Source organism: Gadus chalcogrammus, chromosome 19 (assembly GCF_026213295.1).
Source record: "Gadus chalcogrammus isolate NIFS_2021 chromosome 19, NIFS_Gcha_1.0, whole genome shotgun sequence".
NCBI lineage: Eukaryota > Metazoa > Chordata > Actinopteri > Gadiformes > Gadidae > Gadus > Gadus chalcogrammus.
In genome coordinates this window covers 2,817,591-2,830,436 of record NC_079430.1, presented here as the reverse complement: position 1 = coordinate 2,830,436, position 12,846 = coordinate 2,817,591, and the positions used below count along the sequence as shown (strand labels likewise).

The 12,846-nt window shown below is 44.6% G+C and overlaps 1 protein-coding gene and 1 long non-coding RNA gene across 2 annotated transcripts; both read right to left on the bottom strand.

Moving 5' to 3' along the window:
* Positions 1-357: 357 nt before the first annotated feature.
* ptges (prostaglandin E synthase) lies at positions 358-3,813 on the bottom strand. The gene is made up of 3 exons (XM_056578450.1): positions 3,347-3,813; positions 3,138-3,220; positions 358-2,262 (listed from the first exon to the last, which is right to left on the bottom strand). The coding sequence occupies exons 1-3, from the start codon at positions 3,599-3,601 to the stop codon at positions 2,013-2,015; spliced, it is 588 nt and encodes a 195-aa protein (XP_056434425.1). The 5' UTR covers positions 3,602-3,813; the 3' UTR covers positions 358-2,012.
* A 195-nt stretch (positions 3,814-4,008) lies between these two features.
* LOC130372538 (uncharacterized) lies at positions 4,009-6,990 on the bottom strand. The gene is made up of 3 exons (XR_008893356.1): positions 6,619-6,990; positions 5,988-6,100; positions 4,009-5,837 (listed from the first exon to the last, which is right to left on the bottom strand). It is a non-coding gene; the product is annotated as an uncharacterized LOC130372538 (long non-coding RNA).
* Between the last annotated feature and the right edge of the window lie 5,856 nt (positions 6,991-12,846).

The window sequence follows — 12,846 nt, the reverse complement described above, 5'->3', positions numbered from 1 at the left end:
GATATGAGCAATACTGACTCAGTCCTGGACTGCTTAGTGGACCAGTGAAGCCAGGTCTTACATAATAGGCCCAGGAATGCTGGACCCTCTGTGAGCCCACCAATCATCTCTCACACACACGCACACACAGAAACACAGACTCATGCACACACACACACACACATATAAACACACTCACACACACACATGGAAACAAAGGCCCATGCACACAGAAACACACTCAAACAAACCCACACACTCACTTATGCAAACACGCACAGATAATCAGACCTGTGCATGCAGGAAATCACGTAGGCTCAATCACACAAACACGCACTCATGCATTCATGCGCACACACACCATACGTGATCACAATGGGGCATCCCTGCCCCCAAAACCCACTGTCAACTGAACTGTAAAGAGAAAGCTCAGTTCAATTTCCTAAAATGTTATTATTATTTAAAATGTAAAACGAATTAAATGAATGTGATCATTGTAATTCAAAACAAGGTCCTATGCAAAATGGTGCAACGTGTAGGATTTGGCCAACTGTCGGATAAGTCCACAAAATAGGGCCTGCGTCTTTGTCAAGTTGGGATTTCAAGGAAATGCACAGTGCCTCCAAATATCTTTGGTCCCTCCTCCTCCCCACTTTTCCTCTGCCCCCTGTAACGCATCACTTGACTGAATAAAGAGTACAGCTTACTGTTAACAGTCATCTGTTCTCCTTCAAGTGATTCGCTTATTTAGAGCCAGAATTATTTTTTTCAGGGTACTTCTGACATGATTGACCAGAGGTCAGATAAGCCCTTCCTCCATCCTCTCATGTTGGCCTGAGGGCCGTCTGGACGCTGCAGTGAGTCCCCTCTTGAGGTTCACGTGATATCACCAGACAGTATGGGCGCCAGTGGTTACCTTCAGTAAATATCTCTGCAGCAAAATACATAGCGGTCTTTGACATCACGTCAAAACTCTACATTCTTTACATTCTGTGGAAAATTGTAGTTAATCTTTGAATGTTTTTAACAAATAATAATAATAATAATAATGCATTTTATTTAACAGCGCCTTTCAGGTCACTCAAGGATACTTTACAAATTTAAAACAATTTAAAACAAGGGCAAACAAATAACAAAACCATTAAAAGTGCAAGTAAAAAATAAAAAAAAATGACAGGTTGCACCTTTACACTTTGTATGTTATTATGTCCAATATTAACAATGTCATTTCTAGAGACAGTTTGTTCAATTTACAGAGTTAAAGTTACAGAGCGAGGCAATGCTACAAAAATAAAACGGCAGTTGTTTTTTTTCATACTTTCTTTAAAATAAGTTATCTGACAAATTCTAAAATAATAATGTTGTGCTACCCATGCAGTGGAAAGATGAATGAACCCATAAACCTCATCAACCTCTGGGCTGCTTTGTTCAACAAACGTGATTGTAAGCGAGCGGCTACAGTTAGCAAGGTTGGCTTGGGGCCGGATGGTTTAAGGACACTAGCAGACTGTCCACTCGTATGTATCCGGCCTCTAGTGAACGTAAATCAGACGTCAAAGATAGCTTGGCCCCATCAGGACGTCTGCTGCGTGGAGGCCAAGGGAACACAGTGGATTCTGGTGCTCTAGCAGTATCTGTGTGTGCGTGCATTCTCTTTTCCTAACTCTGTGAGGTCATTTAATTGATGAAGAGAAGCTTCACGATAAAACTCAACCTTCATTTGCATTACAAAAACATATCAAATAAAATAAATGCACAGTACATGATTTGTCTTCACTTAACAACATATCCCTCGGGCAGTATCACATCTTGAATATTACGTTAACAAAATGACCAAAACACAATACTGAGCAGTGAGCACTTCATAGGATCGACCATTGGTGTGAGCACACACACCACATATTGCAGTCTGACTGTTAATCCTGGTCTTGTAGTGTATTCTCTCTCCTTGCATCTCGGGTGCCCCTGTCCTCGCTGAAGAGGGTGACCAGTGGGTCAGCGTCCAGCGGCCCTCACGAGGGGAGCGGAGTGCGTCAGGCGTACGGGACCACCGCCACCAGCACCTGCAGCGCCATGGACACGCAAGGCACCTGGCCCAGGACGTACGCCACAGAGCGGGTGGGAGGGGTCAACGCCAACAGGTAGGCCGCACTGTGCAGCACACGGCACAGCAGGAAGACCAGGAAGTGGAGTCGCGCCACAGGAAGTGACGGTCCGGTCAGGGAGTAGACAGCACCCAGGAAGAGGAAGGGGAGGATGTTCTCCAGGTCGTTGAGGTGAGCTCTAGAAGGAAAGTGGTTGGAAAGAAGTTAATTAGACACTTCATTCATTCTGCTCGTGTCACTGAACACCGCTGTGTTAGATACAGAAATAAACGTTCATGACATCCACGTTTTCTTTGGACCAAGCCTCATTTACTGTCAAACACCTCAACACAAACATCTGCTTTCATTCACAGTGGCGTCACCATGGGAGACTAATCTCATACCCGGATCGTTTCCAACAGTGAAGTAAGGTTGAAAGTATGAATGTGCGTAAGCATCAGTGAGGCTTTTTATTTCACAACCCTGTAGTATTTGACGTTTGGATTTCTCTGTGATTCATTGGATTGACATAATTGACTCTCTACTTCTGTACTCCCCAGAACCATTTCCTAAACAGAACTAACCCCTGATTTTGTGGGTTAACCCCTCACATCTGCTCAGCTATGATTGATCAGACAGCAGTTGAACAAAGGACCAATAGGTGTGACACCAGATATCAAGTCCATCTATTTAACAAAGTTAGAATCAAACCAATGTTGCGAGATTTAAAGTGTTGGAAATGTAATAACATAATAAAAATGCAATCTCCAATCGACAGACATACTGTACAAATCACTGTATGCCATATAAGAATACTGGTATTAAACATTGGACAAAGTAAAAGTAGTAGTCCAAATTTATATCAACTAATTATATTATAACTTAATCAAGACTTAAAAATAACCCTTCGGCAGAACTGTCAAACTTTATAGGGTTGCATTGTAATATTTTTAGGTACAACGATCTGTTCCCATCCATTCCAGAGGGTACTTGAGTAAGCCAATGGTCTGTCTCACGGTGACAGTAGGCTATTAGCAGTCATTCTACTGGTCTGACAACAGACTCAAACCACACCTTCTGCAGCGCTCCACGTCTGGGTCCTCTCTGAAGAACTCAAGACCACCATGTCTCACCGCGTCTTCTGGGTTCGCAAAAGCCTGGAATCCAAAAAAGTAGCTATTAATCTCCCATAAATACAGTAATCTCTGCTACATAGGGTTGGTTTTCGTTAGTTATTTGTATTTTTTGTATTTGTAAAGCGGTTGCAGAGGAACCCTGCTCACCTTTTTCCGGAGCCGGAGCTGTCCTGTCAGGATCGCTAAAAGGTACATCTTTAAAATGAGAAGCACAGCGTAGAACACGAAACAGGAGAACACGTCACTCCTCAGCATGGTGGTGATGTGTGTGAAGTCCGACCGTTCGTGGAGAATGAGAAAAGTTTCCGCAGTTCGAGAGTGAGCGTGAGAGTGAGAGTGAGCTGAGGACCTCCGGGCTTTAAAGGCTATGACGCACAAGGGGCCTCCCCCATTATGAGACATACTATTGAATTTGTTGGTGACCCCTGCCTGGAATTACGCTTTCACCTGAATCTTTTATATCACGTTTATTTTTATTAATTTGTTAAATTGTTATGCTTTATGATAGAGTGAGATAGACAGGAAAGTATTGGAGAGAGAGGGGAGGACATGCATCAAAGGACTACAAGCAGGACTCTAACCCGGGTCGCTGCGATCAGGACTAAAACATGGCCCTTATACCATGTTTATTGCCAAATGCTGTTGAACTGTAATACAAATTTGTATATATTTATATATACATATACATATATATATATATATATATATATATATATATATATATATATATATATATATATATATATATATATATATATATATATATTATATATATATATATATATATATAAATTATATATAAACCGGATCTACATACTGCCTTCGTATAAATGATATATACTCATGTAGAGATAGTAACCAACGTTAAAATATAAATGTGTTCTGTATTATTTTGTCAACGTGAAAAAATATATTATACACACACCATTTAGATGACTGCTGGATAGATTGATGGAGACAGACAGAGAGACAGACAGACCGAAACAATAAACACAATTAATAATTAAATATAAAATAATGAGCATTGTTTTTATTTGCATTGCATCACACATCTTTAGCACTTAAAGGGGACCTATCATACCACCAGGTGTGAGTGGTGTGATTAGCCATTACAAGCCGTTTTCAATGGCTAATCACACTCACACCTGGTGGTATGATATGCCCCCTTTAATGAATTTAATTCTTCAAACCAGTCTTTGGGCGTGGGGATGGGGAAACCTCGTAATGACACCTTAGACGGAACAAGCACTTCTGGAGCCTAATCCATGTTATTAAATAGGGTCAAAATGAAACACGCTTTGATTCCTGGCTTAACATCAAAGAACTCTTTCTGCTAGGCGTACAGGCCTGAGGGAAACGTGAGGGCCATTGAACAACAATATGAGACGTTGTAATTGTTGTTCAATGTTAGCTTAGGCAAATTGTGTACCTGTTCCTAGCAATTTCCATGACACATTTATAAGGAAAATGCAGGTTGCTACAGAAATAGCTCTATAGCTGAACCCCTCAGGAATTGTATCTTCGTTAAATGACAAATGATCAAGATGTCATCCACCAGAAGCCTGACAGAATCAACCAAAATAAGGGTTTGTGATTGGACACAAAACAAGACATATTTCCATAACAAGATACATTCTCACTGGTCTGTGCTGCAACAATGTTTACCTTTTGTTCAACCGTTGAAGGATTTTGTTTTACCTGGACTCTGTTTTCCCATAATTTCGGAGTGCATTGGGAGTATTGCGGACAACCATTTTTTAAATTTGTCCAGTATTTAACAAAGACTTTAAAGGTGACATATTATACCACCAGGTGTGAGTGTGATTAGCAGCTACAAGCCGTTTTGAAAAACGGCCTCTTCACACATCACAACACAAGTTGGCGTGTCCACCTAGATGTATGACGGATAGATAAGCAAAGTTTGCGACAGTCCACTGGGTAGATTGGTAGACTATCCAGCACACATCTAGGTGGACAAGCCCACTTGTGATGTCAGAAGAGGCATATTTTCAAAACGGCTTGTAACGGCTAATAACACTCACACCTGGTGATATAATATGTCACTGCTCAAGCCGTAACCTGCGAAACAAGCTGCAATGTTCCAATTTCAAGCAACAGCGAGCCATCAATGTACATCCTCTAAATTCTAAAAGTTGTTGTTCTTGCCACCGACAGGCTCAGATTGTTTGTTGAGAAATGTAGATATGGTGTTGCATCATGTTGTTCCCTCTGTTAGCTGAGGACACATTTTCCCTGGCGCCAGACATCTGACCCCCACTTTTAGTTGATAAATATGTTGAGCGTTCATCACGTAATTTATCCACCTCGCCTGAATAAAGCATAGGACGAGAACTATAGAACACACTTGAAACTTGCACTATGATCTGATAATACTTCTTCATGTTATTATTAGTGTCTGACAACATTAATGAAAAGATCTCTCATTCTGAAGAGTTGAGCGGGAGGAGGGAAATCTCAACCCTCCTTCACCCCAATTCTTAAGAGAACATGAAGCTACGCTTTCTGTAGTCCAATACAACAAACTCTGGCCAGTGTGGTGCCAAAAAGTGCTCTTCCACTTCAGAACTGAATCCTACAGCTGCTCCGTACCGTCTGGAGACTTCTGCGTGAGCGTGACCTGGTAACACATGATTACAAACAGATCAGATCAGGCCAAAGGTAAAGACTAAAGTGGTATTTCTCTGTAGGGATCATTTACATAATTCTGTCAAACGCTTGTAATAACCATCTGAGCGGTGGAAGAAACAAGCACTGTCAGAGGACGTACATTATGGGGTGCCATAGCCCCAAAGGATCCGTGCAGCCTGATTCATGGACAGCGTCTGCAGCGTTCTCCCTCAACACTGGACCACTCTCACAGATGGTTGTTCACATTCGTATCTTAGACCCAAAGTGATGGAAAAACGACAGAGATCCATAAGTTATCCTTTGATAAAGCCATAATAATCAAGAACATTTTATTTAGGAGTTAACTGCATCTAAAACAAGACAAACCAAAATGTTTTGTGTTTAATATACACGGCTCATCTTTGTGGTAGTTCTGCCTCCAATTCCCAAGTTGTCGAGAAGAAAAGTACTGAAAAGAAGAACATTGAAGGAGAAGAGGAGAAGATAGAATCACAAGAGAGAGAGGAAAAGTAGAGATGAGCGGAGAAAGAGTAACAAGACTAGAGAGGAAAAGAGAATAGAACAATTAAGGAAAGTAGAAAGGAGAAGATTAGAGTGGAAAAAGGAGCAAATATAAAATAATAAAAGAGAAGTGAAGAGAAGAAGAGAGACAAGAAGAAAGGGATAAGGAGATGAGGGGGGGGGGAAGGACACAATAGAAACAACAAGATAAGAGAACACCAGAGAAGGAAGTAGAAGAGCGGAGATCATAAAGCAGAATGTATAGTCACCCTGCTGAGCTGTGGTGCAGTGTACGTCCCCTCGCGGTCACGGCCTTGGAGCCGCCGTCACGCCGTCTGTCCTGTGGCTCCGTCTTTCCGGAGAACGGCCGCAGGTGTCCGTGAAGGAGGACGTGTAGTGGATGCCTCAGTGTCTGTGGGACCAGCTACACGGGCCCTCTGGGGTCCGGCCCCCAGACACGCTCAGCAGGTCCACAGGATTGGCACACTCGGAGCCGCTCGTGGCAAAGCCACAGCAGTCCACCTGGGGTCAGGGAGGTCCTCCAGTAGGAAGCCCCGTCGGGGTCCACGCCCCTCTGACCGGGGGGGGGGAGGATCAGACCAGACCGGGCTGTATACTGGATAGAGATGTGAGTCATGCCTCCCGGAAGGGGCCATCCAGAAGGGTAGTGTGGGTGTGTGCTGTGCTGATGTGTGTGATATGCGTGTAAGCCTGTACTTCCCAGACAAATGTGTTTATACAACATCCCATCCTGTCAGAGGTCAGAGGGGGAGAGAGAGTGAGAGAGAGCAAGAGAGGAAGCAAGTGAGAGAGAGAGAGAGAGAGAGAGAGAGAGAGAGAGAGAGAGAGAGAGAGAGAGAGAGAGAGAGAGAGAGAGAGGAGAGAGAGAGAGAGAGAGAGAGAGAGAGAGAGAGAGAGAGAGAGAGAGAGAGAGAAACACAGATAGAGAGAGAGAGAGAGAGAGAGAGAGAGAGAGAGGGAGAGAGAGAGCGTTAGAGGAAGCAAGAGAGCGAGAGAGAGAGAGAGAGAGAGAGAGAGAGAGAGAGCCAGAGAGAGAGAGCCAGAGAGAGACCAGAGAGTGAAAGAGAGAGAGACACACACACACACACATACACAAACAGGGAAAGTATGGAGTAGCAGCCAGATAAAAAAGAGAGAGTGGAGGACTGTGACACAGTCGCAGACGGAGGACGGAGAGGACTGGCTGTGGTGGAGATTCCTCCTACAACAAACCCCAGGGCCTACTGCCACACAGCCCCATCTCAACCCCGTCTAAACCCAGAGCAGCACAACGTAGACCGCTGATAGATCACAGTCATGACCAGGCCCCTTGACTCTGGATCTGCCAGACGCAGAACGTAAATATTTACTGAGGGAAAATAACCCCGTGGTGAAAAAGGGTTACCAGACGTAGCAGCATCAGATCAGTGCACTGGACGGACTCGAGGTGATAATCAAATGGATAGTGCCTAGCATCAGGCACAGTAAAAAGGAAGGATCTGCATCCTTAATGTGTGTTAGTCCAACATTGATGTGGGCCTGTAGGCGTTGGTTTTATCAGTGCGGTCATTAGTAGTCGGGCTAGATTCAAAACGCTGTGTCGCTCATACAGCCCTCACTACAGAGGGCCACTGCTCCCGCCACGCGCGTCACCAGCTGCAAAGAGGGCCCCACAATTAGGACCATCATCATAATCATAATGATGAATTGATGACACCATTATATTTGTATTAGGCAATACATTGATATCCAAATTTGCTCAAAACAATACAAATGTTTGATAATGGTGCCCCCAAAACACTGCAAAGAAAAAATATGTATTTTGAAAAACTGTAAAATGCTTAAACCAAGTAAGCTAGTCACGATATAACATTTAAGGTAGGAAACATGTTGAGCCAAGGGTTGCTCTTCAGCTTCCGACCACCAGCCCCTCCTAATCACTGATGCCCTTTGTGACGAAATGGCCAAGGCCCTCCACAATGAAGTCTTCCGTCGCTTCCTTGACGTGCTCGCCAGTCACCATCTCACCCTCAATAGCTACAGATGTGTGTTCTCTGTCCCCGGCGTTGAGTCGGTTCTGCCTGACAGCTGAGAGTCGTCCTCTACTCCAAACAGACGTGGAGGCGGTACAGCAGCTCCCCTCCAGCCCCGCCCAAATCGCCTCATTTCTGGGAATGATTGCCTACTCCCTGTGCGCCACGACCGCGCCCGCTGCACGGGTTGTTAAAGAAGGACGTGTTGACATGGACCAGTGGGCTTGGGAAAATGGGAGAGCACAGGCGGTGGGATGAACTGGGCCTTCAGTTGCTGGACTGCCTCCCAGTATGTGAGGCAGTGGATCATCACCACTGGGGATGCCTCCAGTACAACCCTAGGGGCGGCACTGTCTCAGCTCCACCGCGGCTCATCGCCTTCACCTCTGGGGCCCTGAGCTCGGCCCAACAGAAGGACGCCGAGCGGGGGAGGCCCTAGCATGTGTACGGGCATGTGAGCAGTAGCCCATGAATGGACCACCAGACCCACACAGAAGGCTCTGCTCCCCACATCGACCGGGAAATCGAGACCCTGGTGGAAGACTGTACAGCCCGCCCTGTGTGTGGGAGAACCGGACCTCCTGTGCCACCACCGATACAGCCGCTGTGACGGCCAGCAGATATCTAGGAGCATCTTAAGCTGGTCATTTACAGGGACGGCTCCATGGTGTCCCACACAATCACCGCTTCCTTATGGGGGTCTACACCCTTCAGTGTAGGTGGTCAGAGGTGGCTCTGTCCGTCACCACCACCACCACAAACTTCTTGAGTTCACTTTTCGCCTGGTGGGGGACCCCTACAGCAGTGAGGGACCCCTACACCCATCACAAAGACATCAGTCCGCATATCATCTCTGGGGAGCCTTTTTTTGTGAGGGGCATCGAGCACATCCGCACGGCCTTATATCACCCTGAGACAAACGAGGGCGTGGAGAGACTCAACCGCTCTCTATTGAGCAGCCCTCCACTACAGACGGCTTGACCAGGACATCTTTCCCAGTCCTGGATTGGGTGCCCCGGCTGCTCGGGCTCAGGCCCGGCCGGGTTGTCTCAGGGACTGTTACTGACTTTTAGTTAGCACAAAGCTTGCCTAATGGCTATGCACGTGTCTAGCAGCCTACCTATGTTTATGCCCTTTGAAGGGGGGGAGGGGGGGAAATCTTGTGCGAGTCATTATTATATTCAGACCTTGTTGCAATGTTATCTGTTGACAGCTACATCGCTGTGAATGTTTTGGGAGACACCTAGTAAAGTTGATACCTGATACAACCTCTGTGTAAAGTCGCTCTATTTACACCTCAGCAGTATGTATGATAATAATCCATATGATTGTTCTGACCAGCCCCTGACTACGCACTGTATGGCTCCCGTATTACTTAATTAATTAATTACGGTTGGACGTTGGCCGCGATGAACACTTAAACGATTTTCGTGGGTCAGAAAAGGTTTGGAACCACTGACCCAGAACCTATACTGTGGCAGCCACCTTGAAACCCTAGCAACCATCTAAAAACACATAAACCCTCGGGGACCACCTAGCAACCTAGCACCTAGCAACACCTGAGCCACCACCCAGAACAACATAGCAACCATCTAGATGTGACGCCTTGGCTTTGCTGTGCCGTGGAGCGTTACGCCTCTCCCTCCCTCTGCCTGTATGGTGCTCTTGAGCACTAGGCGTATTGTTGCTGTTTGGTCATGTCTCTTGTCCAATGCACTTCGACCTGCAGGAGGAGCTGGAGAGTTCCGGTGCTAATGAGGGGCGTGGCTCCGTGTTTATGGCTGCCGGAATAAAGACTGTGTCCAGTGGCCTTACTCAGCCTCTCTGACCTGCTCTGGCCTGACGCTATTGAAGGCTGGCTGCAGCAGATCCCAATGCCTGTTCTTTATGCATTACACTTACACTTTGCTAACGTGCATGACACTTAACTTTACCTTTGCTTGCTTCCAACTTTACCTTTGCTTGCTTTTTTACTGACTTATGTAATTATGTGTAAATAAATTAGGATTATTATTTAAAACGTTACCCGACGGTCGGTGTCTGCCTCCCTATGTCCTTACCTTTGAGCCAAGGTGTCTGTGACATTCGAACACTAAAGCAATAACCAGAACACACTTGCAACCAGCCAAAACACAATAGAAAACCACATAGAAACAACAAGGAACATCCCAGCAATCTCATAGAACACCCTAGCAACCAGCTAGAACACCTTAGCAACCACATTAAACACCATAAAAACACCTAGAAAAGCTTAACAACCATCAAGCTCACAGCAGAAACCATACAGAACATTGTAGCCACCAAACACCATAACATCGACTTAGAACACCCTAGCAACCCTCAGGAACACCTTAGCAACCATCAGGAGCACTAACAATTGTGCAGAGCACCCACGATGCAAGATATATCATCAGAGCAGCCACAATAAAAGAGCAGTACTTTCTGTTACTATCTTGTTCATTTCCTGAACCAGGTAGTAAAACGTTAAAGCTGCACGCCACAATATTTTGGAGTTTCATTGTATGAGGAAGCGGCCTACAGGAGGGAGGTGGTGTCTGGTGTCATGGTGTGAGGACAATAACCTCACCCTCAACAAGGACAAGACCAAGGAGATGATGGTGGACATGAGGAAGAAAAGGAGTCTTCATCGGCCACTGTTCATCGGGGAGCTTGAAGTAGAGAGGGTTAGCAGCTTCCAGTACCTCGGCGTCCACATCAGCGACGAGCTGACTTGGACACTCAACACCACACAGCTGGTTAAGAAATCACAACAGCGGCTGTACTTCCTGAGGAGGCTGAGGAAGTTTGGCATGTCACCTGAGATCCTCAGAAACTTCTACAGCTGCATTGTTGAGAGCATCTGGACCGGCTGTATCACCGTCTGGTACGGCAGCGCTTTGGACCGCAGACGACTGCAGAGAGTGGTAAAGACTGCAGAGAAGATCATCAGAACCCCACTGCCCTCTCTGCAGAGCATCTACCACCACAGAGTCCACAGGAGAGCTGCCTCCATACTCAAGGACCCCACCCACCCCCAGCATGGACTGTTTACACTTCTACCCTCAGGACGGAGGTACAGAAGTATGCAGTCAAAAACAACCAGACTAAAGAACTCTTTCTTCCCCACTGCCCTCAGACTCCTTAACAACAGATAGGAGTCTGTTGTTATTATTATTATTCTACCTCAGGACTGCTGCCACTGTTTACATTTTGCCCCGTCACTACGGCACACTTTCTTGGATTTGCACCATTCCGTTTTATTTTATTTATTTTAACTTAAATGTATTATTTCATTAAGTTGCTGCTCTTCTATTTATCTTGTAAATTGTATATTCTATATTGTTGCAGCTTTTTTCTATTTTATTTGTATATTGTTTATTGCATAATTTTTATATTTCTTTCTTGGCATTCAGTCTGTGGAAAACAATGGAAGAATTTCATTGTATGACTGAGAACATGTTTCTTATTGTGCATATGACAATAAACAATTTGAATTGAATTGAATGGTTTTGATAAATGGGTAAGAGAATCAACCTACTTTATTTCAAATAGGCTGGCTTAAGATTGTGTAACATGGTTGATACTAGCTTTATGAATATTATGGATGGAAGTATTTACTATTGCACAAAAATGAGACCTACCTTATGACTTTCACATACCGAAAAATTGACAATTTACTATTTCTCCCTGCCTTGCTTTTAAAGAAGGGTTGTCTCATGCCAACCTAGACATTGTATGTAAATGTTTAGTAGGAGGAACAGATAGAAGGAGGGCCTAGATAGTGTCACCAACAAATGGGACAGTTTTAATCCATGTGGTTTAAAACTTGTGCTTAAAAATAAATAATTAATTCATGATAGAATTAATTAACCATGTTTATTCTTGGCTGATGCCAAGAAGAAACCAGTTCTGCTGTGATGATATCACCGGTTGGAGATGAGGCACAGAAAAGAAGACTCATGCAAATCCTATTAAAGAACCATTTACACATCATGCATTTCCCTTTGTTGCAAAATAGCTGTTGCAGTCATTGCAGTCAATACAAATCACGGTATATATCTAAAAGGTAAGCAATCTATAGTTTTGATATTTCCAGTATCTGCCTGTTGCATTTTTGTGCTGGATAAAGACAGCTTTCTAGTTTATGAATACTTTTAAAGGAGAAAACTAAAAGGTTGGCAAATAATACGCAGAACAGTTTTGAACATGTTACCCATCATCACTAAATGCCCCCACATTAGTCACCAACTTCCTGGCTGCTTCGATTCTCTCCTGGAGGCGTAACGACTCCAGACCGTAATCAAGATAATACCTAACTTTGTATTTTCCACTCAACTCTACGGATAAGGGGAAAAACAAAAAGTATCATTAGGCTTTCCCTCTTCCTGGAGAATGCCACGAGAGGTCTGATATGCTCAAACCTACAGCACGGCTTGTGTCTCAGGGAGAGCCGTTAGGCTTTCT